Below are 26,507 nucleotides of genomic sequence, written 5' to 3' on the forward strand. Positions count from 1 at the left end.
CAAGTATGGTCAGACTATTTCCTTCCTTTTTGATAACAAGTTGTATCAGCTACCTTAATAAAAGTGAACTTTCTTCTTCAGGCTTCAATATATCTGACTATCAGCAAAGAAGACTGGCCTCTTTGTCTGGAAGTCTTGTACTGGGAGTAGAATTTAGAGAAAGTAAATGAGGACATGTATATGTATAGTATTCTATTATACATTGTAGATCAGCACGTCGGCAGAACGCACAGCACCTGCGCGAAACCCGCAATGTATTGTGCATAGCACTTCTGTAGAATGTCTCATATAAGGTTGTACTAGCGTATATAAGGTTAACACCCCGTCTGTAGTTTCCAAATGTTGTGTTGGAAATGATATTCTATGCAACAGGCAAAATTTTGATGCAACGTTGACCAAAAATCCATTGAAAACCGTGAAAGTACAGGGTTCTGCGCAGGCGCAGTACGTTCTGCCGACGTGCTTTGTAGATCTGGGTGAGACGATTTCAGTATTTTTAAAGCGATTTTCTCTTTGTAACTAGCTAAACTATTGATTCAGAGTAGCATTTAAAAAAAAATCTTAATAATTTATTATTGAATAGGTGCCACTGTTCTCCTTAAAAAGAAAGAACGGACCATCCCTCAGTTTTAGGGCAACTTTCCTCCACCCCAGGGGTTAGGAAGGAAGGCAGTGTGGTGTGGAAGGGTTAAATATGGAACAAGGAAGCCTGCCACCTCATGTGTGATGATGTCATCCCTCAGGAAGTGTGGTCGAAAAGGGCCAAAAAACCCTCAGGCGTCAGTCAAATATATTATAAGGGCCCAGGCAGTCAGACATTGTACATGTGCAATGGTCATATGATCTCAAAGTAGGAGCATATATGGGATTCATTGTCCTGCAAAACTCAGCTGTCTCATTACAAGGCTTAAAAGGCTGTCATAGATCTTAGTCCACAATTGGTTATGCCTGCTTCAAAGTTCTACAGTATTTCTAGTGGTTTTAGTAGTCTGTAAAGCAAATTGCACTTGCATATTGCACTGAATGACTGATGGAAGTGCAGGCAAAAATTATGTGCTCCCCTCCAATATATCATGCACAAAGATGTGTATGCATGTGGTAATTCAAGCCCTGCCAAAACTGGTTAGTAATATTGTAACATATATTTTCATATTTCAGGCCAATGACATCATTTTTTACATTCACCAGAATTTTACACCCCAGTACTTACATGTAGATTTTCTCATTTTACATTTTTTTTCTAAATTATGTCAAACTGTTTTTCAGGAAAGAAGCTGCTTGGTCGCAGCCATATAAGAGAAGTTGCTGTGAAGAGACTGAAGCCTATCGATGAGTACTGCAGGGTGAGAACTCACTTCAATCAATACACATCTGCCCAGTGTTCGTTCTACATGTAGCCATTGTCCGTCATTTGACAGAATTTTGCAGAACATTAAACACAAGAATTTTACCCAATCCGTCAACTTTCACGGACAAAAATCGGTATGTAAAGATATGGAAAGAGATGTCATTGTACGACTAAGTTGTAGACTAAGTTTAGTTTTAGTCTACCAGCCAAATTTGCCCCTCAAAATACAGGAAATAGCATTTCACAGGTGCTCCCTTGACATGATGTTATGCCAGACAAAATTGAGGTGATGGAAAAAAAATTCAGGCTGGCTGGAACACTGCATCAGTAAATAAAGTAAACCATTAAACATTTCTTATAATATGATATACATTCGTACATGTCCATTGTGATGTTAGACTAATCATAACTTCAGTGGGAGAAAACATCAAGGATGAATTTACGTTCCACAGATTTAACCATTGAAAAAAGACAGCATCTTCCTTCAATACACAGAATCCCATCTTGTCCAAGCTGACTTTGCAGTTGAGGCTGGATAATGTTTCTGCTCAAAGTCGATGCAAAGCAGCTTGCCTAAAGTTATTTTCTTCACCGTAATCTGATTTGTGAGGGTGGATTTGCAAATTTGTCAGAGCAAAGGCAGACATCCATTCTTCAAAGCCAAAGGTAATGTCATTTGGATCCCAAGCAATTTAGGAGGAAGGTCACAATAGGTATGACAGGTCCTGAGAGAGTGTTCACTCTGGAATACAAAAAGGATAAAGATGATGCCATTGTTACAGTAAAATCATGAAATAGTTGTATTTTCACGGTGTTCTCTTAATGCGAAATCATTACACTGCAAATACATATATCATTGGTTTATTTCAAACACAAACACAAATCACAATACAGCTCCATCACTAGGCAGCCACAAGGCTGAATTGCGTGAATAAAAGCTTTAGACAGTGAAATAAAATCCTGATCATCATTCCGTGTTGTAAAAACAGTCATTAAATCATATTAAAATCATACATTTACACAGACTATTCATGATTTAAAATGTGAACAAGGTACGGTAATGTACTTCTGTTGTACCGCTCTGTGCGCGCTGGCAATTGGTCAAGTTTTGCATGTTGTCTAGTCATCCTCCCACTGACACTACCCCTGGTTTGTGGCAGCCAGTGTCGGTAGAGGGTAGAAGCTTGTATATTGTTGGCAAACCGTCTGCACAGGGCTATTCTGCGATCTTCTAAAGTCTGTAGCTGTAGCGTCTCCAGTGCTGACTTGTAGTTCGTGAACTCCTTAGCAAGGATGATTCTGGTGGCTCTTCTTTGTATGTTTTCAATCTTCCTTCTCTGTGCTGAGGTCAAACCAGGGTGCCATAGAGGCGCGGCATATTCCAACACAGGACGGACGAAACAAGTATATGTAGTAAGAAGATCTTCAACGGGCGGGATGTGCTTTGTGTTTCAATATTATACCACAGAATTGTTTCAACTATCAACTTAATTCATAGCCTGGGTACATGACTGTGTACCATCCTACTTGTAGTCTAGTACACGGGCTCCCACTCTCACTTCCTGATGCTGAAAACTTTATAGGGAGCAAGTATGGGAACCTCGGTATACAAATAGGATGGTACCCAGGCTACTTAGTAATACATGTAATTCAGACACCATGAAAACTTTCTTTTCCCCCTCATACCATAAAAGTAAAACCACCTCAAAAGTATGTACATTTACAGTATGATAAACTTGTGTGTCATATCTAAGATGCTATGTTTGTCTTCGTCAGGCTTTGATCAGACTCCCTACCGAAATCTCAGAGTGTGCAGAGGTCCTCAACTTCTTCGAGACAACCAGAGAAGACATTAATCCTCCCAAGGAAGAGTAAGTAACAATTTTTTATTCGTATAGGAAAATGTACAATATCATAGACATCAAGTGAAGTTAAACTTTAGTGCTTAACAGTACTGTTGTAGTACAATCGTATAATGTACAATGTATGGTAATTATCAAAAGTAGAAGTACTAATAAAAATAATTATTATAACATCCTGACACGGTACTATTCACACCTTTGCCTAAAACAATGCTAAGGAGTTCTATATAACTTAAGAGACTAAACACTACACTATTATTTATGTGAGTGCTTCCCAGTATTTCTACTTAAATTTTACACATCCCCAATGTTTTTCCCCATCAGTCAGTGAGACATCTTGTAATATTTCTAGACAAAACAAGGACATTATTGGTATAATGTCAAAATAAATGTTGGTCTTACTCCCTTCAAAGTTGTAAAAGACCCTTATTTTCACAGCCCAAACCACTTAGTACTTACAATGTGCATGAAGCTCGAGTGGGCAACTGGGATTGTAATGCCCTCTATCTGGTACATGAAGTACTGCAGGTGGACGGCTGCTAGATACACTTGGGATGTGCAGGTTAATCAGTTTTGCTTTAATTTTAAATCATAATTTTGTTCTTTAACAGTGCATGGCTTTCTTGGATACTTCATGTTTTTCAGAAGCAGTTTTGGGCTTGTGTTCATTTTTTTCAGAGGCAGGCATTAAAACATTTTCAACAGGTCACTCATACATGTATATCAAACAGTATGGCATCAGAAAAAAATGCCTTTACTGCTGTCTATTGATCAACCTTACTTTTGATATAAAGGAAAATTTGGGTAGACTAGCACCAATATCATACCTTAACTTTTGACTATAAAGTTACGATATTCAATTCAAGTTCTTAACTGTCTTTGATCTTTTTGACTGGATGTATCAAAACCCTCTCAAGTTACCACATGAAGAAATATGAGTATCTGAACGACAGCAGATGCCGGATGGCACTGAAGAAGCTTTTCTTGCCAAGCAGGAAGAGACCTCAAGGAAGGAGCATCACCAAATGGCTTTTGTCCAGAATTTTCCCCTCTTCTTTTTCCTTTCAAGCCTCCAAAAGTCACCGATGCTGGCAGCTCTTCAGATAGTTTCTGTTGCATGTCCGTAGAAAAGTTGCGGATACAACTCTGCAATGTGAAGTCATTTTTGTGCCAAGCTCGGTGTGATATGGATGTTCCACATGTGAATGTGCAGAGGAAGGGACTGCATTTTACCAATCCTTCCTACGTTGCTGTTATGGTTAAGTAAGAAAATTCTTTTCCACACATCAGGAGTTGCATATTCTTAATTCAGCTTGTGATGGTAGAAGGAATTAGCCTGAGTGTCAGCCTTTTTAGCTTTCATCCGCTCCACACGATCCACTGCCGGTAGCGGATCATGGGGAGTAGACAAAAGCTTAAACGGCTGACACTCAGGCTAAGAAGGAATTCAATTAGAATGTGAAATTTAATCTGGCAGCTTTGCAGGTACAGTTTGCTTCATGATCGCTGCATTTTGGATGTAATGTTTAAGATTTTTAAATTACTTCTGATCGTTGATTTTGACATTCTTTCATCTACCATTACACAGGACACAGGCAGTTGCTGAACACTGTACGACAGGTACATTTGTATAAGCTTCATATTATGGTTGATATCATTCAGATGCTTCAGAGAATAGCCCAGGACACAGGGAACTGGAGAACCTTTGTTGCTGCCCTACATGCCGGGACTGGCATTAAAGGCATCATAATTCTGTCCATACTTACCAGTTCTGTACCTCCCACTGATGTAGGATGAAGGAGAAGAAGAACAAGAAGATGGCGGAGTCCATCAGTGAGCCGCTGCTGCTGGACCAGTACGTCGTCGTCGCGGACTACGAGAAATCTCAGCCGACGGAGATGAGCGTGACGGCCGGCACAACCGTGGACGTCATCGAGAAAAATGAAAACGGTGAGGCAAAGTAACTGTGGATGGATTGAGTTGTTTGATGAATTTGAGCAGTGATTTTACAAAATCATTTTTATTGGTGTATTGATTGGTTAACAAGTGAGTGAGTGAGTGAGTGAGTAAGTGAGTGAGTGAGTGAGTGAGTGAGTGAGGGAGTGAGTGAGTTGGTTGGATAGTTGGTTGGGTTTGTTAGTTTGTAATTTATTTGTTCAAACAGACAAAAGTGTAATAATAATCCCTCAACAGCAACACAAGTTAATAGTTACAAAGATGTGTCTGTATCTGTATCTGTATAGCTGGTATAACTGCTCTTCAGTGTAACACACCAGCTTGAATAACAAAATCACTAAATGAAGTTTTCCCTGCCGTCCCAGGCTGGTGGTTTGTGACGGTGGAGGATGAGCAGGGATGGGTACCGGCAACCTTCCTGGACCGCGCAGATGGACTCACCGAAGAAATCTCACGGAGGTCAAGGGCAGGAGAAGGTCAGAGAAAAAACAGTTGCTCAAGCAACCACTACTTTTCAAGTCATATCCAGTTGCTAGAGTAACTGTTTTTAGATTTTTTTACCTGGATGTCTAACCTTCACCGACGTAAGAAAGAAAACAGTTACTCAAGCGACTGGACAGATTTTGAAATCTGTCAGACTTTCAAGTAGCATTTTTTGTAAGTGACTGTAGTAAATGCTACTTGGAATGGCTGACGGTTTTCACAATCAATCCAGTTGCTTGAGTAATGCCCTTTTTCAAGCTTTTTCGTAAGATGTAATCAGGAGTTTTCAGTCTTCGTAATCTGTAGGGAGCCGCCTCAAATCATTGTAATTTGTACATTCATTACCTGAATGCACATGTCTACCCTTCATTTACATTTGTTGTGACAGTTTTAAATGTAGTTGAATAGAAATTGATTACCGTGCCCCCCTCCCCCTGCAGGAGAACAGTACGTCACTACAAATGCCTACAACGCTCGGAGCGGGGATGAGGTGGGGTTTGACCGCGGGGTCACCGTGGAGGTTCTGGAGAAAAACCTGGAGGGGTGGTGGTACATCAGGTGAGCTACAGGTGCCCCCTATTGGAACTGATCAGTACTGCAGGTTCTATGATATGATATGATCAGTGTGGTAGCGTGTGGGCTGTGGAGTATTGTAACTTGCTACAGACATTGAAGGGATTTTGGTTATACATTCAGTTGCCGTAAATTTTGGCAACTGGTTGGAAGTGCAAAGAACCGTGTGAGTAACCTTCTACCTGGTCGAACATGTACAGAGTATTGATAGAAAGTTATACCTTATACTGTAGCAAGTTTTGTGGTTGTTATCGTATTGTTGTGGATATGTGACAGTAGTTTTACTGTTGAATTGTTCATAATTATGTTCAACTTGGTATGAAGTAAAAAATGCAACACAAAATTGCCACAGCTTCTTTATGGTTGCCAAAAACAAAACTCACTCACTCACTCATGTCCGCATGCTCCTAGGAGCGTAGCGCCCCGGCAAACGACCTCCAAGCACTTCTGTTCTGCGCCACTGCCCAGGCTGTAGTCAGGACGTGCTGCCGGTGGCAGCAAAACATCTTGAATAAATGATTTTAAAGTGATGAAGACATTTTTCATTAATTTTGACAAATGGATATTGATGTTTTCTCTGACTTCTATCATGTATTTCTTCGTAGATACCAGGATGTGGAAGGCTGGGCTCCGAGTACTTATTTAGAAAAGCCTCGAGACCAAAGTGCTGTCAGCATGGTTCCCACTGAGATCATCGGAAGTGCCCTGGAAGTGAGCAACCTGCCAAACCTGGCCAATCACAGGCGAGCTAGCAACGACGCCAGGTCTGGAAGCTCCGGCTCCACAACCCCCGAGAAAGGCAGCCCCCGATTGGACAACAGGAAGAGTGCTGCTGAGCTTTCGGCCAATGAGAGGAATGGTAACAACCACGAGGCAGCCAATCAGGAGACAGATAGAACAGTCAGGTCCAGGCCTACTGCTCTTCCACTCAAGTCATCGGAGAACAAGAAGAAGGAAAAACAAAGGGGAAAATCTCCTAAAAGTGAGTAAGAAAAAAGGCAATTTTATTAATGAAATGAAATGATGAAATGATGAAATACCTTTATTGTACATTCATGCCACGACGGGCTAGGTACAGGTCAAGATACTGAGTATGACAGACACATAACAAACATGTGAAGACCAAAAGCTTACTTGTTGTCAATCCTTCAGTACTGTATCAGTCAGTGAGTGTGCTATACAACATGTGTGTCTAGCCTTCATGTAACTTCCTGTTGTCTCATATTGTATGAATTGCATGTGGATATTGGTGGAATCGGTACTGGTATAGTTGCTTTTGTATGTGGGTTGTTGGCTTTATATTGCTTTGTGGCTGAGAATGAAGTGACAATGTACATGTAGGTGCCACGGCCTCTCGAAGACTAGCCTGGTTACTAAACCTAGTATGGCTCCCAAGTCCTACATCCTGTCCACAAAAAGAGAGATGTAGGACTACAGATAGGTGTAGGTACTATAAATGACCCTCTGACCTCCAAATAGAAAGCCGACCTGGACTGTTTAAATCGACACGAGTTATGGAATACGATTTGTTTATATCGGTCTTTGTTTGTATCTGTATCTTGGATTTTATTGTATTTTGTGCTGGGCCCTATTGAAAATCAATTTGTCAAAATTGAACTAGGCCACCCAGGTGTTCGAAGATTAAATAAATAAATTTAAAAAATGCTAGAATAGGTTTGGTGACCAGGCTACTCGAAGACGAACCGTTGTCCCGCTATACTCACCTCCCCTGTTGGCGATGTTTTCTACCCCCCATTCTCTCTAGGAAAGAGGTTTTCCTCTCTCAGAGAGTCTTTCAGAAGGCTTAAAGGCAAGTACAGTACTGCAACAGAGAATACTGCATGCCCTGGCCTCTCTTGTGCTGGCAGATGAGTCCAAAGAAATGTCCAAGTGGTGTCTGTTCTCTGGGCTGCACTTTGCATTATAGTCACTAGGGGGTTCTTTATGCATGCCTTGACTGTTGTCAGATGGTATGGTATTGTCACCTTAGCCCTTGATTGTTAGTAAAATGATAGTATATGAATAGATAATGTTGTAGCAATAGGAGCATGACACTGTAGTGTATTGCATGGTCATAATTAATGTGATATAATTGAAATTGATGTAATGTTTACCGGTACGTTCCTTTGAATATGTATCTTCAGGAAAAAACAGTTCTGTGCCTTTTTTTATTTAGGACCAGTTGTAGTGAAACAGAAGGAACCACCACCAAGGAGGGACTCCATCGCAGTAAGTCACTCTTGTTGATACTTAATGGAAAGATACCACGCAGAACGTTTCACCATGAAAGTTGTTAGCCTCCTTGCTTACAAGAAGGAAATATATGTCTTATTGTTGTCATTTTTCCTTGAATCATATTTATGTTTTGTGTTATTGTGTCAGTTTTGTTTCTGTATTTCTGTTCTGTTTTGTTAATTAACGTCCAATTTCCTTCTTTGAAGTACCTCTTTGTCCAAGTACCTCTTTCACTTTCTAATTTCTACCAGTGGACTTTAACAAAAGAAACGTCCCTCTTAGAAATTGGATGGTGTAGATTTTTATTGGGTTGATACTGTGTGTGTTCTTCTGTTTGTGAGTTTGTTGTCAGACTACTGTGAATGCAGAAGCTTACGTGGTGGTTTTATTTTCGCAATTTTCATGGTAAAACCTGTTACCTCAAAATCATAACACAGTAAATATGTGTTTTATAGTCCTTGTACTACAGAACTACTCTCCAAGCAGAGGTTGGTTGGAAGATTGTGACCTTTCTATCACATGCCCCGTTTTCTGTGACAGTAGCAACAGAAAAGTAGCCTGGGTGCTATCCTATTTGTATCCCTAAGGAGCGAGTATGCGAGCCGCAGCATACAAATAGGATGGCACCTAGGCAAATAGAAATGGTATATGATAAAAAGGTCACAATCTTCTCCACCAACCTCTGCTTGGAGAGTACTACAAAATTGGTTCAACCCTGAACTTCATACACTGCGAAAACTTCCTTTTCTCTCCTACCGTGAAATAAAACCACTGCAAAAGGAAACTGCATTCACAGTACTGCACATTCTTGGCTCTTGTTTGCCTGTGTTTTGCAGTACCCGCACCCCCCTGAACACCCTCCCCCCCGACAGGCAGGTCATTAGTTTGTAAAACTTTATTTTGTCACACCGTGCCGTGGTGACTAACAACGTAGCAGCATGTTGGTTTGTTGGTTGGTTTGTTTGTGTGAACTTTTGTTTATCCAGCTTTTCATTGAGGTCATGAGAGAAGAGGTCAGCGTCAGACAAATTAAGATTTATACAGGTTACATGATTGTCCTAACACGCACTAAAAAGATTATAGCCAAAGTATATACTTTAAAGTTGTTGACAGCAATAATTAGTATAGACATTGTATACCTTTGGCAGCATGATAGATACATTTTTTGAACTTCATATTGAATTCTTTTGCCAATACAGATTGTTGTTTTTTTAATCTGATCAATTTTGATATTGAGGTACTACCCCCAGTATGTTACATAATTAAATAGTCTCAAAGTTGAGTATTACCAAAATCTTCCTCCCCAGAGTCTTACATGTACATGTAATGTTAATGTTAAATTTTTGTGCTAGTACAAACTTGAGGTTTGTACTGAAGAGCCGTAATGTTTTATATAGAAATGTTTACGTCAGATGTTAATGTTTGTTTTCTGTCCGTGCTGTTGTCTCCTCTGTTTTGGTGGAAAAGCAACCCCAAGCCGCAGAGCAGGTAGACTCCCCTTCAGTCATAGTTAGAGAATGTAGAAGGCAGTTAAACCATCATTAGTGGAACAGCATGTTTTAGGATGTAGGGAAAATAAACCATTCCATACATGCGTGGGTTGATTAGCTAGGTGTCAAGCAGATACAGGTAGTCGTGAATGCACAATTAAGATAAGTGTCATATGGAATGCTGAAAATCACTTTGTTAGAAAAGTTGACTTGAAATAATAAGAACATGACAAATGTCAGTCCTGCATTTATAAGTACATGTATTATGCTTTTGTTCTGTGGTTATCTTTGCTCCATGTATTACATTGTTCTGTCTGTATACAAGGAAGTTGTTACTCAGAAGCAGCCGGATACATGTAGATTTTGAAAACAAGTAGCATCTGCTGCATTATGTTACTGAGGAAAAGCAGTGAATGCTGCTTGAAACATCTGACAGTTTTCAAAATTTACCCAGTTGCTTGAGTAACAATTCCTTGTGTGTACATGTATGTCACTACCTTCATGTCTAACCTACATCACTGTGTTCTGTCTGTATGTCATATTTCTTCTCGTTCCAAACATGACATTTGCTAATCTCCAAGGAGATCGTAGGATGGCAAAAGACAAATTGGCCAGGCAGAATCCATTGGCCAGAGAGGGTCCATGTTGGGCAATTTGTCCTTTGCCACCCTAGGATCTGCTTGGAGATTAGACATTTGCCTGAGTTATTTGCTAATCTCCACATGGAAACTGTCCTTGCCACAGAAGCGTCCGCCGGTAAGGCCGCCGCCGCCTCAGCTGGAGAAGGAAGTGGAGTACGTGACGCTGGCAGACTTCCAGGCCACCATACAGGACGGCATTAGCTTCCAGGAGGGAGAGAGACTCAAGGTACTTAGTATTGGTTACAACTTGCAGTACTGATATTTGTTAATAGGAGGCACTCTTGAGTTTAGTGCAAGTACTATTTGTACATTGTGACCACATCTGGGATTTTGCTGTCTGATATCTCAGATTTATTGTTCAAATTGTCCCAAAGTGGCCTGTACCAGTGTTCTAGCCAGCATTTTGCAGCTCATGACGAACAAAAATTTTGTCCAGTTTTTCACAGCGTAATGACATGGAAAGAGATGTCATTAATCTAAGCTTAGTCTTATCAAGGAGGATTTAATCATCACAACTGCAGGAAATAGCCTTTTGGTCAGTCGACATCCTAGGATTGTTTGGCCAAATCTTTGATGCGTGACAAAAATTGAGATGACGGAAAACAAAAATTTACCCTGGCTAGATCCCTGTCCCGTACCGATGATGTGTGACTGCCCACGATTGTGTCATACTCGGCTTCCCGATGACGTAAATCTGTGCTGCAGGCAGTTGTCGTAATTTCCCCGCTGTCTGACTCCAGATGGTAATGTTGGGGTGCCGTCGCTCCCGGGGGAGGGAGGGAAACAGACCACAAATGACTGACAACCAACGTTGAGTTACTATAGTACTGTAATTCACTTTATGTTCACGGTAGCAAAATTCACGGTCTGAGAAAAATGTACATGTTCATGGAACTATATATTCACGGTGATGACAGGTGCAGGAAAAATAAAGTCCAGAAATTATTTGTTAACTGTAATGATAAGTTTACGGTACAGAAGTGACAGTGAAAACAGTGAGCATTAACAGTACTGTGAAAAATCAGGAATTGCAGTATGTCCTGAAAAAGAGGATGAGTTCTCTATTTTTTATTAAGGCCACAAATAGGTCTTTGCTTCAGAATTCTTTGTACATGTAGATACATGTAGTTTGATTTCCCCATAACCATCTTTGTCATTTTCAAAATAAGAAATTGAAGATCCGTGAAATAGCTATTGTTTTTGTGAATTTCTTGAGTAATTGTTGTAAAATTCTTTCTGATCTGATTCTGTCTCTGCTAGCTCCCAAAAGGTAACTTTTTCAAACATGCGGAAAATTGAAGACAAGAAACGAGATAAACTTCACGTCCTTTCTGGGACTCTTCCCATGTTCCCAACATACTGAGCACGTGAACATAACTACAGAAACACGAGAAAACACACAGACAGACACATTTTCTGTCATTATCACTAAACAGGAGTTCAGTGTCTTCGTTTACCCTCACAATGCCACGTAAATTTGTCTAATGTTTCCATGGATGCGTTTGCACAAATGATTGACTGCAGTGTCCCAGGAGAGTGTAAGAGAAACAGCAGAGCTATATTTGATGTCACAGGAGTGTGACAGAAATAATTCCTCTCCATCTGTACTCCTACAGGCCTTCGGGTTCACGGAGCCTGAAAATTAGAGCAACCCGTAATGAATTGTGCGAAGATATTGTCTCGCGCCGGTGACATGAGTGGATACGTAAACTGTGCGCGACCATGTGGTGCTTGGCAATTTATTCTATTAACGTTCTTTTGTATGTGACGTAGGATGCAGCTACATTGGACAAGACTGCACTTAGGAAGTTCTTGTACTTCGGAATTATCAGGGACAATTCTTAACCTTCTCTTACAGAAGTATTGTTTTGGGTGGCTGAGCTATGGGTTTGTGTATGCTTGTCTGGACAGAGTAGGTGGGGAAGATTGACAGGCAGAATGACAGGTCTAAAGGTCAGACATGGGAAATGGGCAGAACTTGAAGGTCACAAAAACCCCAATGACTTGCTGAAAGTCTAAAATTTCCTACATCTGTTTCTGTATCTGTATTATAGCTGGTATAACTGCCCTTCGGCGTAACACACCAGCTTCGCAGCTGGCTTTATTACACCAAATGACCTGTTACACCCAACTTTGCATATCTAACTGCAGAAGTTGTTTAAAGCTTTAGTGTAGTGACTTCTTGCTCATCCAAGTGTTATTCCCATTTCTGCAGGTAATAGAGAAGTCTCCCAGTGGATGGTGGTTTGTGACGGTGGGGGAGGGGGGCACCGAAGGATGGGCGCCCGCATCGTACATCGAAAGACGGGAGCGACCAAAGAAACCACCAGCCAGCAGCGCAACAGCAGTTCCCAAACCCACCTTCAGTCCTCCAGTGTCACCAGTAGCGAAAGTAGTCCCCGCGTTTGAGAAACCACATGTGCAGTTAAAACGGACACCGAGTGATGCCATTGTGAAACCCAACTTTAGCCCTCCCCCTGTTCCCCAACAGTCGGGGAAAGAGAAGGACCCAAGTCCGGTTAATGGAAGAAAAGCTTCACCAGTGCTACACATCAGAGAAACTCAAGATCAGGAGGGTCGGTTGTCTCCAAGTGAAGACGACCCGGTCTTACCGACCATCGGAGGGACTGATATGCTCAGCGAAATCCAACAAGTTCTGGCCTCAAAACAGAAAAATGTTAGGAAGCGTTCTCCAGCTAGGAAAAGCTCACCTGCTAGAAAAAGCTCCCCTATCAGGAAAAGTTCCCCGGTAAGAAAAAGCTCCCCTGTTCGGAAAAGCTCCCCTGGGCCCTCCAGACCAACTACTCAACCGCCGAAGGTACCGCAGATGAAAGGCTGGATAGAGGCAGACAGCAAGGACCTACCTTCTTCATCTTCCGAACAACATACAGAACAGGAGGGGGACATGCTCAGTGAAATTCATAAGGTCCTTGCTGCGAAGGCAAAGCACATAGTGCAGTCGGAAACAAAACCAGAATCCCGCGAGATACACAGAACTGAGATTTCAAAACAGAACGATGAAGAAGAAAACAACAACAGGCAACAGAAAACGAAGTTTGCAGGAATCCCAGCAAAGCATGCTGGGAGAACTACAAAGGGTGGGGAAATGAGTGCAAAGCATGATGGGATAACATCAAAGCATCATGGGAAACCCTCAAAGTATGATGGAGAACTAATCCAGGATGAAGAGGGGATCTACGTCACGTGCGAAAGGTACGAAAGGCAAGACACCAAGGAGATCAGCTTCTCGAAGGGACAGAAAGCAGAAGTGCTGGAGAAGAACACATCAGGGTGGTGGTTTGTGAGAATAGGGTCCAAGGAGGGGTGGGCTCCCTCCACATACCTCGGGCACGACGACAAGTTACATATAGAGGAAGAAGAAGAGGTCAAGTACGTGGATGTTGAGAAAGCCGTACCTGCAAAATTTAGAAACGGGAATGATGTCACCAAACACTCATCCTCCGAAAACAAGAAACCGACTACAGTAGCATTCCAGAAGAAGGCCACACCTCCAAACAAGATGCCCACCAAAGACGTGGAAATCAAAAAGCAAACAAGGGCCACAGAAGTCAAGGCAAGGTACTCTCTACCTGTCAAGAAAACCCAAACTGTGTCCAAGGTTTCGGAACCTTTGCCACCCAAAGAAAGCATTCCACCGGCCACTAGTACAGAGAGTGTCTTATCGGTAAGGGAGGGTATGAGCAAGTTTACAGCTGCCTCCACAAGGACAACCAGTCCCAAAGGCTTCCAAAAGCAGGAGCCGAGAAAGGGGAGTCCAAAGGCTAAGGTTATCCCCAAGTCAGCATCTTCAGATCACAAAGGTGGAAAGATCGAAAGAGTTCCTTCCTTAAAAGAGAGGATGGGGATGTTGATGGAGAAGACAGGTGGCGAAACAACATCTTCGTTATCCAGGATCCCAAAAAAGAGGACAGAGGAGACAAAGGCTTCAAGAGCGAAGAGCATTCCAGACGACATGCACCAAGCAGATGGTGAAGAGCGGTTCATCTCTGTAAAGGAAAGACTCGGCATGTTACAGGGTAAAATCGGACCAGCACAGAAGAGAGATGCCGCCGATGCTTCAGTTGCAAAGTCGGGAAAAAGTTTTGGTACAGGGAGAGGACTGGCAGGTCGACCGGCAGTGCCAACAAAAGCAAAGCCTCAACTCATTAGGAACAAACCAGCAGTTGCACCAGCAAGACCAAAGCCGCCCGTGTTCGGGAACAAACCGAGCGTGCCTCAAACCAAACCCGCAGTCCAGGCAAGTAAACCGGTAATCTCCAACAAGAAACCCGCGTTAGCCCAAAATAAACCGAAACTCACTCTCAACCAAACAAAATCCTCCCCACCATCTCTCAAAACGAAAGACGTAGCAATCGGGGAATTGAACAGCGCTCGCGTAGATGTGCCCTCCCCATTCAGACCCAAATCTCTGACGAGAATGGACTCCGAGACGAGTAGCCTTACGTCCGAGTCGAGTTCGCTTACGACGGTAACGGCGCTAGAAACAGATGGGGACGAGCACATCTACGAGAGCGTTGAAGATGTGATGGGTCACGATACCACGATAGTAACGGGAGAGAATGTCTACATTGCCGCGGCTAGTTATCATACTGACGACGCAGAGATGCTAAGTTTTGACGAGGGAGAAGAGCTGGAGGTTTTAGAAACGCACTGGAATGGCTGGTGGTACGCTACCGTTGTAGGGGGGGAACATTCGGGATGGGTGCCTTCCAACTATCTAGACAAGAAGGAGACATGATTTTAGTTGAAATTTTAAATTTGTTGGCTTCTCCTTAATTGCAACATTATTTTTTGTCCAGATATTTTTTTGGGGGTACATTCTACAAAAATCAAGCCACAGTATTTTTCTAATATGTATGATAATTGATTTGCATTGTCAAGTATTTTAGCAATTGTGTTTTAGGAATGGTTTAACAGTTAGAAACTATTTTGCGCCTCTCATGATAATCATAGAATGTACAATAATGATGTGTAGAGTAAAATGATACTCATGATAATTATAATAACATATAAACCATTACGTTCAATGTCATATTCAATATGACTATTTGTGATTGACAGGTGTCACACTGATTCTATGCACTGAAACTTCTCAGTGGCTGATGTAATGTGTAGTAATTATGCACTATGCACAATTATGTACTTATGTGTCAAAATGTGTAATTCTTATATGTAATTATTTTATCCAACAAATAACTGTATTGACATTCAAAGGGCAATCAGGAACAGGTCGCCAATCAGTTGATTTTAAAATGTGATGAAATGGTTTATTGAGGATAAAAACACTGGCAGCCTTACATAGGCTGAATTGTGGTTCTTTAACAATTCATTCATGTTAGACTCATTGACAACATAATACAAAATTCTTATCACATAGATTCAAACAGGAATCTACGATCATTCAATATAAAATTGACTACATTTTATTGTGTGATTACAATGTGTGAATCAAGAGCACAAATTCTCCAATAAATTATCACAAAGGGCCAATCAATAATAGTAAATAAACAGAGTTATACATAATAAATAAAATCACATATAATACTTTCACCTTCTCAAATGACTGTCAAGGTAACACACAATATAGAACATTGTTGTTTTGTATCCTGTGCAACAGTGACCACTGAGTGCTGACCACTACTGACCACCTGTTCAACCACCTGTTAGATGAAGCACTAATTGGTTGCAGTTCACTCCAGAACTGCTAGGTGGCCGTGGCCGTGAGAACATGGATTGAAAGGAGCACTGATCGAAGGCCTTTGCAAAAGTGACCCTTTTTTCAAAGGAAGTGAAAGATTTTGAAGGTAAACTGTTGGTTGAAAAAATCACCACATGTAATGATAAAAAATATAGATAAGAAATTTCTATGGTCTATCAATGATTGCTCCTGAACAGTGTAAAAATTAATTATTTTCATAATCATGATAAATATTGACTTGAAAATCTGTTGCCATAAGAATTTACAATGTTGAAATTCCTTCTTGTTGCTCAGAAGAAAAGTGTCTTTTTAGCATCTTTGGCATAAAAAAACTCCTTCCAATTGAAGCAGTATTTTACACCCTAAAATCTGCACTCCAGGACCTCCAACCATCAATATTTAATCAAATCTTTCGATTCAACTTTGTTTTACGCCCTGTGTATAGCGTTACCATAGCTACAAAACTTATTAGTCTGACTTTAGCTGGTACAGACGTCACGACACGGAATAAAATCACCACTCCTTTGTTCTGAAATTCTTCCCTTCGAGATTAAAATTCCCTCGATGATTTGTCTTCGTCAGACGTTAGATGTTGCACCAATCAAGGGATGGAATTCTCTTTATCTCAGATGAAACGATTGGTGACCTTTGCTGATCTGTCACATTTATTCATAACGATTTGATGAATCGAGAACCTCACAATTCCTTTGCAGTGAAAAAGATAAGATTCTGTTTTGATACTTTCAGGAATCAGCATATTGTTTGTTTTTTTTTCTTTTCTGAAAATATGTTTGAAAAATAAAGAACTCGTAGATAATTATAATGTACATGTAAGTCGGCATCGGATATCAGATATATATCTCATTCAAATGAAATTACATGCTTGGGCATTGTCCATTACTATGACGATTCTTGAAAGTTGAAGCTGGTGTCCTCCCAACCACTGTGCAATTTTTAGGGACAGGATGATTTTAGGCCCCGTCTCATATGATGAGGTACATTTTTAAGCAAAAAATACACTTATTAACACTTGCGGAATTATTAAATTCAGCAACCTGGCGATCACTTAAATGGGCCAAAGGTCTTTGACAATCTGACGCCAGCTTGAAGGGTTTTCCCCCTTGGTTTCCTTTCTCTAGTGTTAGATTTTAATTGTGTAGAACTCTATTATTGTGTTGTCAATAATCTCAGTAACTCGAGTACACCCTTGTACTTTAGATGATGATTATCTTACATTTACGATGTATTCTCTTTTTATTTCTGATGGATTCTCCCTCAGGAGTTAGGCTGTATCATTTTCCATTGTAGATAATTATTGTATTACTAGGATTGGTACACAAGAGATAGATACATTGTATAACTTTCACAGCAGATTTGTAAAGGAAGAAATTATCAAATTTCGGTTTATTTCGCAAAGTCATTATGTCTTGACTTACATAGTAATGCACACTCAGCTATATCAAGGACATTATACAGAAGTCCTTGGCTGTATCAAGGACTGCATTTTTAAGGCCACACCAATTTAATCTCTTGTTTCTCGGATCCTTGCTTAATTTTTTTTCTGATTTCCCAAAACAACATGCATGTACCATTCAGGTCCTGAATCAACCCCAAAATGCCCATATTTTGTCAACAACGGTTGAAGTCTTTGTATTCCTAACTGTTACACTTACAGTTTTACATCAATCTATGCAGTGATTCAAGTTCAAAATTCATTGTTTGGATCATGAACCAGCCTAGTATGTTGACTTTGTGGCTTCTGGGTGTTTTCCCGTGCCCGCCTTACCGTATTAACTTCCTGAAACAGAGAAGCAACAAATGAAGGCCTGCATGGGGAGGGGGGGGGGTGTGTAGTGATTACGAATTACACAAAATTTTCGCCGCCGATTACAAATTACGTTAAAGTCTCAAAGCTGATTGCGACCTTACAATTTGCAGCTAATGTCCTATTACGAATTACCGGTACTTTGATTTTTGCGGAGACTGCCTATGAATTAAGAAGTCTAAAAAGACCTGATTACGCCTTACAAAAAAGGGTAGGCAGGCCCTCACAAATCAAATGGGTGTGGCCGAACGTGTCCCCTTCGTGAAAGAAGAAGTGAGAATGACGCAGAAGTTAATTAAACAGATATAAATCTTACTCTGACCCATTTAATCATGTCTCCTATGATGAAACGTGACTTACGGATTCTTCTTGCATCTTCAGATACATTCAGCCTATTGTTATATCTAGGTCAGCCCTTGGTGTATAATGGCAAACCTTATAAATAATTCACTCCCTGACTCAATAACTTATGAAGTTTCGGTTGTGTTGATTTCGTTTCTTGAGTCACGCTACTTATTTAGGGGTAGTCCATTTGATCTGGGGATGAACCATTATTGGTCAGGGGATGGACCATTATTTAAATGAAAGAACTGAAAGTGAATATTTAGGTATGATAGTCTAGGCATTTGTTTGGTTCAATTTACCGTTCAATATATAAGTATTCACAAAGCAGAAACTGTCACTATATGTACATTAAATATACAGAATGAAATACTTGATCACAATTCACAAGTGTTGGAAAATATTTACCAGTATAGACACTGCGATGATTAAAAAACTTGTTGTCAACTACACTGTACACCAACTTCTCAGAGTAATGTAAGTTGTTGCAGTTGTGTTATAGTAACATAATAGAGCTGTAATATTTACAGCAATTCTCAATGTCAGGAGGCTGAGACAATGTTATTTTTGTCATTTAATACCCATATAAATGTCTGGTGCTAATATACATTAGTCATTACTAACCCTGCATTTTATTGTAAATATACCTCATATAACCTCATGGAGAATGAATTATTGGTTTTATTAAATCTAAGTGTCTCAGGCTTATTCTTTCCGTGTATGTGGAGGTTTTGTTTTTTTGTGCATCTGTGTTTGCTTGTGTTTTGGCACTGTATGATAGGCAGGACGGGACACTACCTGTGACAGGAAGTTAGGTCAAAGATCCCAGAAAAGTTTATCTCATTTCCTGCTTTGTACGTGCCTGTTGCCTTATGGGAGCCATTGGGAAAATGCGTTATTGATTAGCAGAATTAGCAAGACATTTACATTTACATGTATTGATCAAGCAACAAATAACAACAAAAATATTTTACAGAAGTCTGAGAACTTCAATTTCTTGTTTCTATGGTGCTCATTTCTCCTTTGACTCATATTTGTTTAACAGCTTTCCCACAGAAAAGCAGGCTTGATTTTGAGTCATTCATTTTGAAATGTAGCTGACTAAAGCATCCACGTTCTACATAAAGACACACTACGTACTACCAGGTGGGGAGGCAAATATACCCTTGAAACTGTCAAGTGTCAAGAATGTTTAGTCTCCACCAGACTCCTTTGCAGGCTGAATAAATAGTAGAAATCGGCCTGCGTGCAGGCAAACTGGACCCTCTATGGTCGGCCATCTCGCCTGGCCAGCTGCCGGGGTACATTCTTTTTACTAATTTTAGACCGATTTCTACTATTTATTCAGCCTGCAAAGGAGTCTAGTGGATATTAACAAATGTTCCTGCACAGAAACAAAAGCAAGTCGTGTATAAAAGAGCTCATGTATGTATTCATGAGACAATAAACAAGGCCATGAAAAGGTCAATAAACCTTTGATCATTTTTAGCAGTAGTAATCAGCTAATGTGACGTTTAAAACATGCTACGAATGCTGTATTTGCTCATTATACTGTAGTTAACTTTGTCTTCCTGTTAGCAAAATTTCAGAGTATGAGGAAAGTGGACATGCAATCACAGAACTTAATTGTCACTATGGCATCAAGTGCAGGGAGGGAAGTGAAAAATAATTTAATGATTTGATAACAGTAATGATAAGTTCACGGTACAAATGAAAACACTTAACAAACACTAAAGGCCATGAAAGCTAAAGTAAAACAATAGGGAATTACAGTGTTTAGTAAAAAAAATCACTCACTATATCAACAACGGAAAACAGTTTTGCACAGGTTAAATTGTACACTTCAAAGCAAGCTACAACTGTTACGCAACCTGTTCCAGACAGATTGGTCATGAATTTTCATCGAGTCACCCACGGGAGTGTTAAATAACAGGTGGTTGATATTGACAACGAGTAATTCCCAGAATCGGCCACAAATAATTCCTAGAATTGGCCCCAGGAGAAGTGACTACAGTATATTTTTGTAGACATAACGGGTATCAAGTTTAATGGATGGCGCCAGCGCAAGAGGTTTACTGTGACTGATGCTGGGCATTAATGTCATCTACAATGTATGTGGCTCTTACTTGTGACAAGGGTTACCCAAAAGTCACTGTCACAAAGTGGCAAACTGGCTCTTCTCCAGACTGATAATTCTTTTTTTTTAAAATCCAATTGTAACATCATTTTTCCCCGACCCCGAAATGGGGGTTAGACGTGCTTGCATCAAATGCAAGTCTTTTGTTGGAGCAAGATTTTTACGCCTGGATGCCCTTCCTAACTCCAACCCAAACCCTAGTACAAAATGTAGTAGGGCCCAAGATCCCTCAAATTTAGCCAAATACAATGTAAGGAGAATAATAATTCTTATTTTGTGATTATTAGACAATGTTATTTTGACAATGGAAAAATATTTTTCAGCAATTTCTGAATCAGTAAATACTCTCTGAGTAGAGGTTGGGGGGGAATATTGTTACCTTTCTATATATGCCCCATTTTTTCTGTCACTGCCCCCACAACCTCTGCTGCGAGTCACAGCCTCAAAGGCTATTAACAACTTGGTTGGTGGGGGTAGTGACAGAAAAAACAGGACATATAAAGAAAGGTTACAATCTTCCCCACCAACCTCTGCTTGGAGAGTATCAGTAAATACTTTTTTGAGTAAAGCATAAAGTATGTCTGGATCAATGGCAGCTTTAGGCACACCTGTTCGAGAAAAGCATGCGACCCTTGGCACAGTGAAGCGCTAACCCCAGGTGTTATAGAATCAGGTTGTCCTTTTCTCTGCAGTGTCCTCATTGTCCTGAATCACCAGAGGCATGAAATCAGTTGCCATGACTGCAAAAAGCACGAACAGAAACCCGCTTGGCCTTACGTAAAGTTTTGCAAACCATTAAGCCCTCAGATTACTCGAAAATGGCCCCTATATCTTCCTTTCCATTGTGCTCTGGGTTTCTGGTGTCTGGTGTGCTTTGAACCTCAAAAGGTTTTTGGGTGTGTAAAAGAACATCTTTGACGACACAGATTTACAGTTGTAGTTACACCTGCAGTTGGTATTCACAGCATCTTTTGTCAGAGCTTTGACATAACGTTAACCATATTTTAACAATATCAAACCTCAAGTTGAATTTTTATAACTCAAGACCTGGTCACATTCCTTGAATTATAGTGTCATGACAGCGAGTTACAGGTATTCTACAAAAAACAGCTATCTCATGACAGCAAAAATTGCTGTTTAATAGTGTGTCATTGGCTAGTACTGTCATGGCATCAATAAAAATCTTACAACAAAAAAAATAGTGACCATGCCTTTACTGGTCCCACTGAATATATGAAAAATATGATTTGATAACAAGTTGCAGAGATTCTGCATAAGAAAAAAAAAACGTTTGTGTTCCCACAAGATTTCTCCATCAGTCCAATTAGCAAATGGATTGTGTTTTGTCTTGTATGACAGACAACTCTCAATAGATGCAATAATTTACTACTGCCCAGTGATGGGACGTCCCAAATATAGCAAGGACACACTCTTGTTGCTATGTGGACATCCCTTATGCAAGTGACCAACAGGCTTTAGAAAGAATAGCCTGCAGAGCCCATTTAATCTCAGGGGAATTGAGGGGATTTAAAAGAATTGACCTGTAGAGCACTTTTTTCGATGCTGATTTTAAGATTTCTAATCTGTTGACAACTTTTTTATCCAAGCTGAACCAAACACTCCTTAATTGTAGCTTTCTCATATTTTTCACAGTTCACATTTCTGTCCATTTATTCATTAAAAAAATGCAATCCACCCGGGTATTATCTTAAGGTAAAATTTTGAAACCATCCAACACCTCAAAATTGGCAGGCTACTTTTGCAAGGAGTGTAAGAATCCTATTTTTAAGCTCCTTATTGTTTTCAATGTGAGGTCAACCTAAAAAAAACAGGTTGTCCCAAATCTCCAAGCAGATGTTTGGATCCAAAACCTTGTACGTTTCCTGAAAAAAATCAAGACATATGCTTGGAGACAAGATATTCAATTCTCAGTACTCTCCAAGCAGAGGTTTGGGTTTGGAGTTATTTTTCATGTGTTTTAGGCTTTTTTTTTACCAGTCTTTCTTGCACTGGTATCTTTTTTACACCAACCCATGAAAAAAAACAGTTCACAAAAAGAAAGCCCAATAAAAAAGCCTAAAATCACGCCAAAAATAAGCCAAAACCCAAACCTCTGCTTGGAGAGTACTAGTATTCCCTCAGGGGGGTGCCTGCAATGTTTATGATGCGACGTTTGCGTTGACATAGCAACCTTGCCCAGAGGCAGGTGGTGGTAACTTGATTTGTAGCTAAGGCATTACACACCTGACAGAAACAATCCAGTGTACCCATGTGTGTGTGTGTGTGTGCAAGGACATTATACAGAAGGTATAATGTCCTTGGTGTGTGCTATTTCTGTCTCCGTCATTTAGGAGGTGGATAATATGTTTTCAGTTCAGTGAGTAGGTGAGGTGTATCTGGTGGAAACATAAATATGATTCTGCTTTAGGTATGATCTAGCTTCTAATATCTTCAGAGCATCAAACTGTACACCTTCAGTGGACCAACTCCCCTGGCATGTTATCTGTCTATTTTGCAAATTTCTACCCTTTTCAGTCACTTCCATTTGCCACCCGAAATTGGCTGGCACTAAAAAAAAAACGATACCAGTACAAAAAAGAAAGCACAATAAGAAAAGCATAAAAGCATGTCAAAAAGCCTAAAAGCATGTCAAAAATATGCTAAAGCTTAAACCTCTACTTGGAGAGAGTACTGTACTAGTATGCAGATTATCCCCACCTTTAATACTTCAGAGCTTGTAAGCAAGAAAAAGGAAAGTTTTAAATCCAGCTGCGGCATTGGTCACTCTGAAACTGACCAGGGATAATACGGTTGGAATAGGCCATTTGCACAAAGTCCACACCTTTATAAAGTACTAGCACAATGCTGACCGTTTGCTCTGCTGTGTGTTAATCTTCTTATAATTGAGCCCTTTAAAATTTAAAACACTCCCCTGTCCCAATTCTCGGACCAGGCGACGAACAGGCACACTGGCAGGTGTTTTCTTACAACCTGGTCTGCCATGGTAACAAGGACTGAGCCAGCTTCTTTTATTGGTTAATTGGGCATAACAAGATGTCTGGCAGGTGTGGAAACAATAGTATGTCTTGATACTGATTTTATAATCTTATCTTTTTTTTTTCTTTTTTTTGTACTGAAAAAAAATTATTTTCTAAAATTCTTTTTAAAAACTTTAAAAACTACAGTCCAGCAATTTTTTTCACAAAACTTAACATCAATCATATGACTTTTATTTTGCGATAGGGTTTAGGGAATCAAAATACAAGGGGCAAAAGCATAATCACTAGTCACCTAAGAGAGTGGAAAGCTTCCCTCTTGATTCTAAGTTTAAGCAGGCTCGTTTAAGGACTTTTTCCTGGAACCCTGAGTTGACGTCTTCTGTTTGCCTATCTGCATAAAACAAATAAGGGTTCGTTTAGTTCCGCATGGAGGGATGGATGGCATTTTGAAAGGGTATTGACCCTTTGGTTTGCTGTCTATTTGTCCTCGACTGAATAAATGCATAAGTTAATCGTTACTGTGAATTATGTACTCATCAAATGGAATACAACAACATGTCATATCTATTTTTAATCAGGGGATGACAAGGCACGAAATTTCCATTGTCTTTTACTTCCTGTTGTGTTGCGCAGGTAGAAAATTTACATATCAAACAGGCTGCCCGCCTCACCTGGTGTGACGTCACACGGCCCCCCAGACGAACAGTTTTGGGGGAGGGTTTAGACATCGCTAAGGGTTACCAGCAATTTTCCCGGTGGAATTCATCACCTAGCACCAAAAACAGGCGACTTCTGATCCTAATTAGCCCATTCAGTACTGTAGTTGGACTCGAAGCAAGCATTGGTGTAGCTAGCTAACTCGATTTGTAGGCTTTTGAGGACCAATTTTGGAGTAAATCCTAAACGCGTGTACGGTGAGTAAACATATGCCCGGGCGCTTTGTCGTCTGTTTTTTCCCACGTTGTTTGGAAGTGAAATCGACGCTAACATCGATGATCTTGCCTAGCATGCCTCAGATTTTATACTTTACGTATGGTTGAGTGCTTGTGTTAGTGTTGTAGGCATGTTTATGATTTTAAACCGCCGTGCGCTTGTGTTGTTTGAAGTGCAACAGGCAGAACTTGTGACAACAAGGAAGTTGCGATGCTCAAAAATGGCTTATCAAGATCACCCACCGTCTGCGTCGCACGTTTTTCCCGTAGAAAACTGAATATTTATGGTCCATACTCTACACTACAAACAGAAAATGTTACGTCAAGAAAAAACGCAGACGAATTAAGTGTTTTAGATGACGTGTTTAATGTTTGCCGCCCCCTTTTTTCACAGATCAGTCGCGTTGTGCGACGAACAAAAATTCGTGAGTCGTGACAGAATCATTCTTTAGTGCGAGCGTAAGAGAAGAAACATGGCTGCCGGGCAGCTCTCGCTTCTCAGGACTTTCCTGTGTTTTGCCGCGTTCGTGGCGCTCTGTAGAGGCCAAAACGCGACCACGTCGGGCCCTACGGCGGCACCAGGTACCCAGGCACCGGCTGGCTCTTCGGGAAGCTGCACGGCCGACAGCAGCAACGTCGTAACGTGCGACTTCGGCAGCCTTCCCGCCGACCTGCCCTACGACACCAAGGATCCCCATTCCGCAGGTGGTCTGGCGGGCTACTACAATCTCATGAGCAGCTTCGTCCGGACCATCCAGCCCAAAGACGCCTACGGTAAGTAACATTTACACTTGAACCACAAACTACAAGTCACGTTTGCATGAATGGTCACTGACTGCATATCAAAATGCACGAGCGTTTGCCAGTGGTTCAGTGCCAGTTTTTTGTTTGTTTTGTCTGTGCGCTATATGGATTACTGCTAGACGGAAATTTTATCTCAATTTTAGCACAGCTGCTTTAACGCATAATCCCCGAAAAATGCCCCTAGTTTGATAAGAAGAAATTAGCGTCCAATACCGTTGCTATAAAAAAATAAGCGTACGTAAAAAAAAAAAAGTGTTCACTGTTAGTGTTATGTGAAGGGCGTGGTGGACACAGTTTACCTGGTACGCAGTGGCACCTGCTTCATGGTATCAAATGACATCACTTCCATTTGAGTTGTTTTGGTCTAGTAAGGTTAGTCATAGACAGAGCAAAGTCTATGGTGGTGAAAAGAGTGGAATAAGATAAAAAGACAAATTTCCTTTCCATAAGAATTATGTTGGTTGTACTGTCTGCGAAAAGTGAGCATTGTCAATACCCAGGTAGACAACATTTTTATGTTGTCCAGGAAAAATTACCACCCTTCCCCAAAAAGAAATATTGTCCAAAAAAAATGAAGAAAAGTAGCCTTTTCAGGATAATGATGAATCCCTAGATATAATTGTGGATTTTCGAAGAAGAAAATGTTTTTTTTTAAAATTAAGGGTACTTTGAGTCACAAAACTCAAAGCAGTCACAAAACTGAAACTCAAAAAAGGAAACACAAGAAAATGCAATGGTCTAACATTTCATGTACACAGAAGCCTGCATAGTTTTTCAACTGCCATCTTTGTGCCAGTCCCACTTTGCACTTGAATTGCTTTTTAGTCGTGTGGTAGTGAGTGCTTTTATAATAGTCTGAAAGGTTGCCCTCTGAAGTTAAGAGCTACACTCCAGGCAGAGCTTTAGGCTTTGGCCTATTTTTAACATGTTTTCAGGCACTTTTATCAGCTTCCTTTTTAGTACTAGTATCTTTTCTTACACCCCAGATACTACCCTGGCAATTTTGATGCTGTCTTGCCAATTTGTTACTGAGTCTTGCCAATTTGATTCTGTCTCGTAGCCACCGAAAGATCTCTACTCAGAGATTAGCTAAAAGCCACCCTGTGAATATACGCACATGTAACTACAGTTCAGATCTGACATACATACATACATTAGCGG

General features: G+C 40.5%; 1 protein-coding gene across 1 annotated transcript in view; it reads left to right on the forward strand.

The window, feature by feature from the left end:
* LOC109471565 overlaps window positions 1-26,507 on the forward strand; it is a 70,586-nt gene that overhangs the window by 17,499 nt on the left and 26,580 nt on the right. The window contains exons 4-13 of the mRNA XM_019770916.1: window positions 1,267-1,343; window positions 3,125-3,219; window positions 5,003-5,160; window positions 5,532-5,642; window positions 6,090-6,207; window positions 6,828-7,204; window positions 8,399-8,451; window positions 10,692-10,814; window positions 12,804-15,287; window positions 25,001-25,316. Coding sequence (XP_019626475.1) covers window positions 1,267-1,343; window positions 3,125-3,219; window positions 5,003-5,160; window positions 5,532-5,642; window positions 6,090-6,207; window positions 6,828-7,204; window positions 8,399-8,451; window positions 10,692-10,814; window positions 12,804-15,287; window positions 25,001-25,316 — 3,912 coding nt within the window. The remainder of the gene's footprint in view (window positions 1-1,266; window positions 1,344-3,124; window positions 3,220-5,002; window positions 5,161-5,531; window positions 5,643-6,089; window positions 6,208-6,827; window positions 7,205-8,398; window positions 8,452-10,691; window positions 10,815-12,803; window positions 15,288-25,000; window positions 25,317-26,507) is intronic.

This window comes from Branchiostoma belcheri, unplaced genomic scaffold (genome assembly GCF_001625305.1).
Source record: "Branchiostoma belcheri isolate BF01 breed outbred unplaced genomic scaffold, Haploidv18h27 scaffold25, whole genome shotgun sequence".
Classification (NCBI taxonomy): domain Eukaryota; kingdom Metazoa; phylum Chordata; class Leptocardii; order Amphioxiformes; family Branchiostomatidae; genus Branchiostoma; species Branchiostoma belcheri.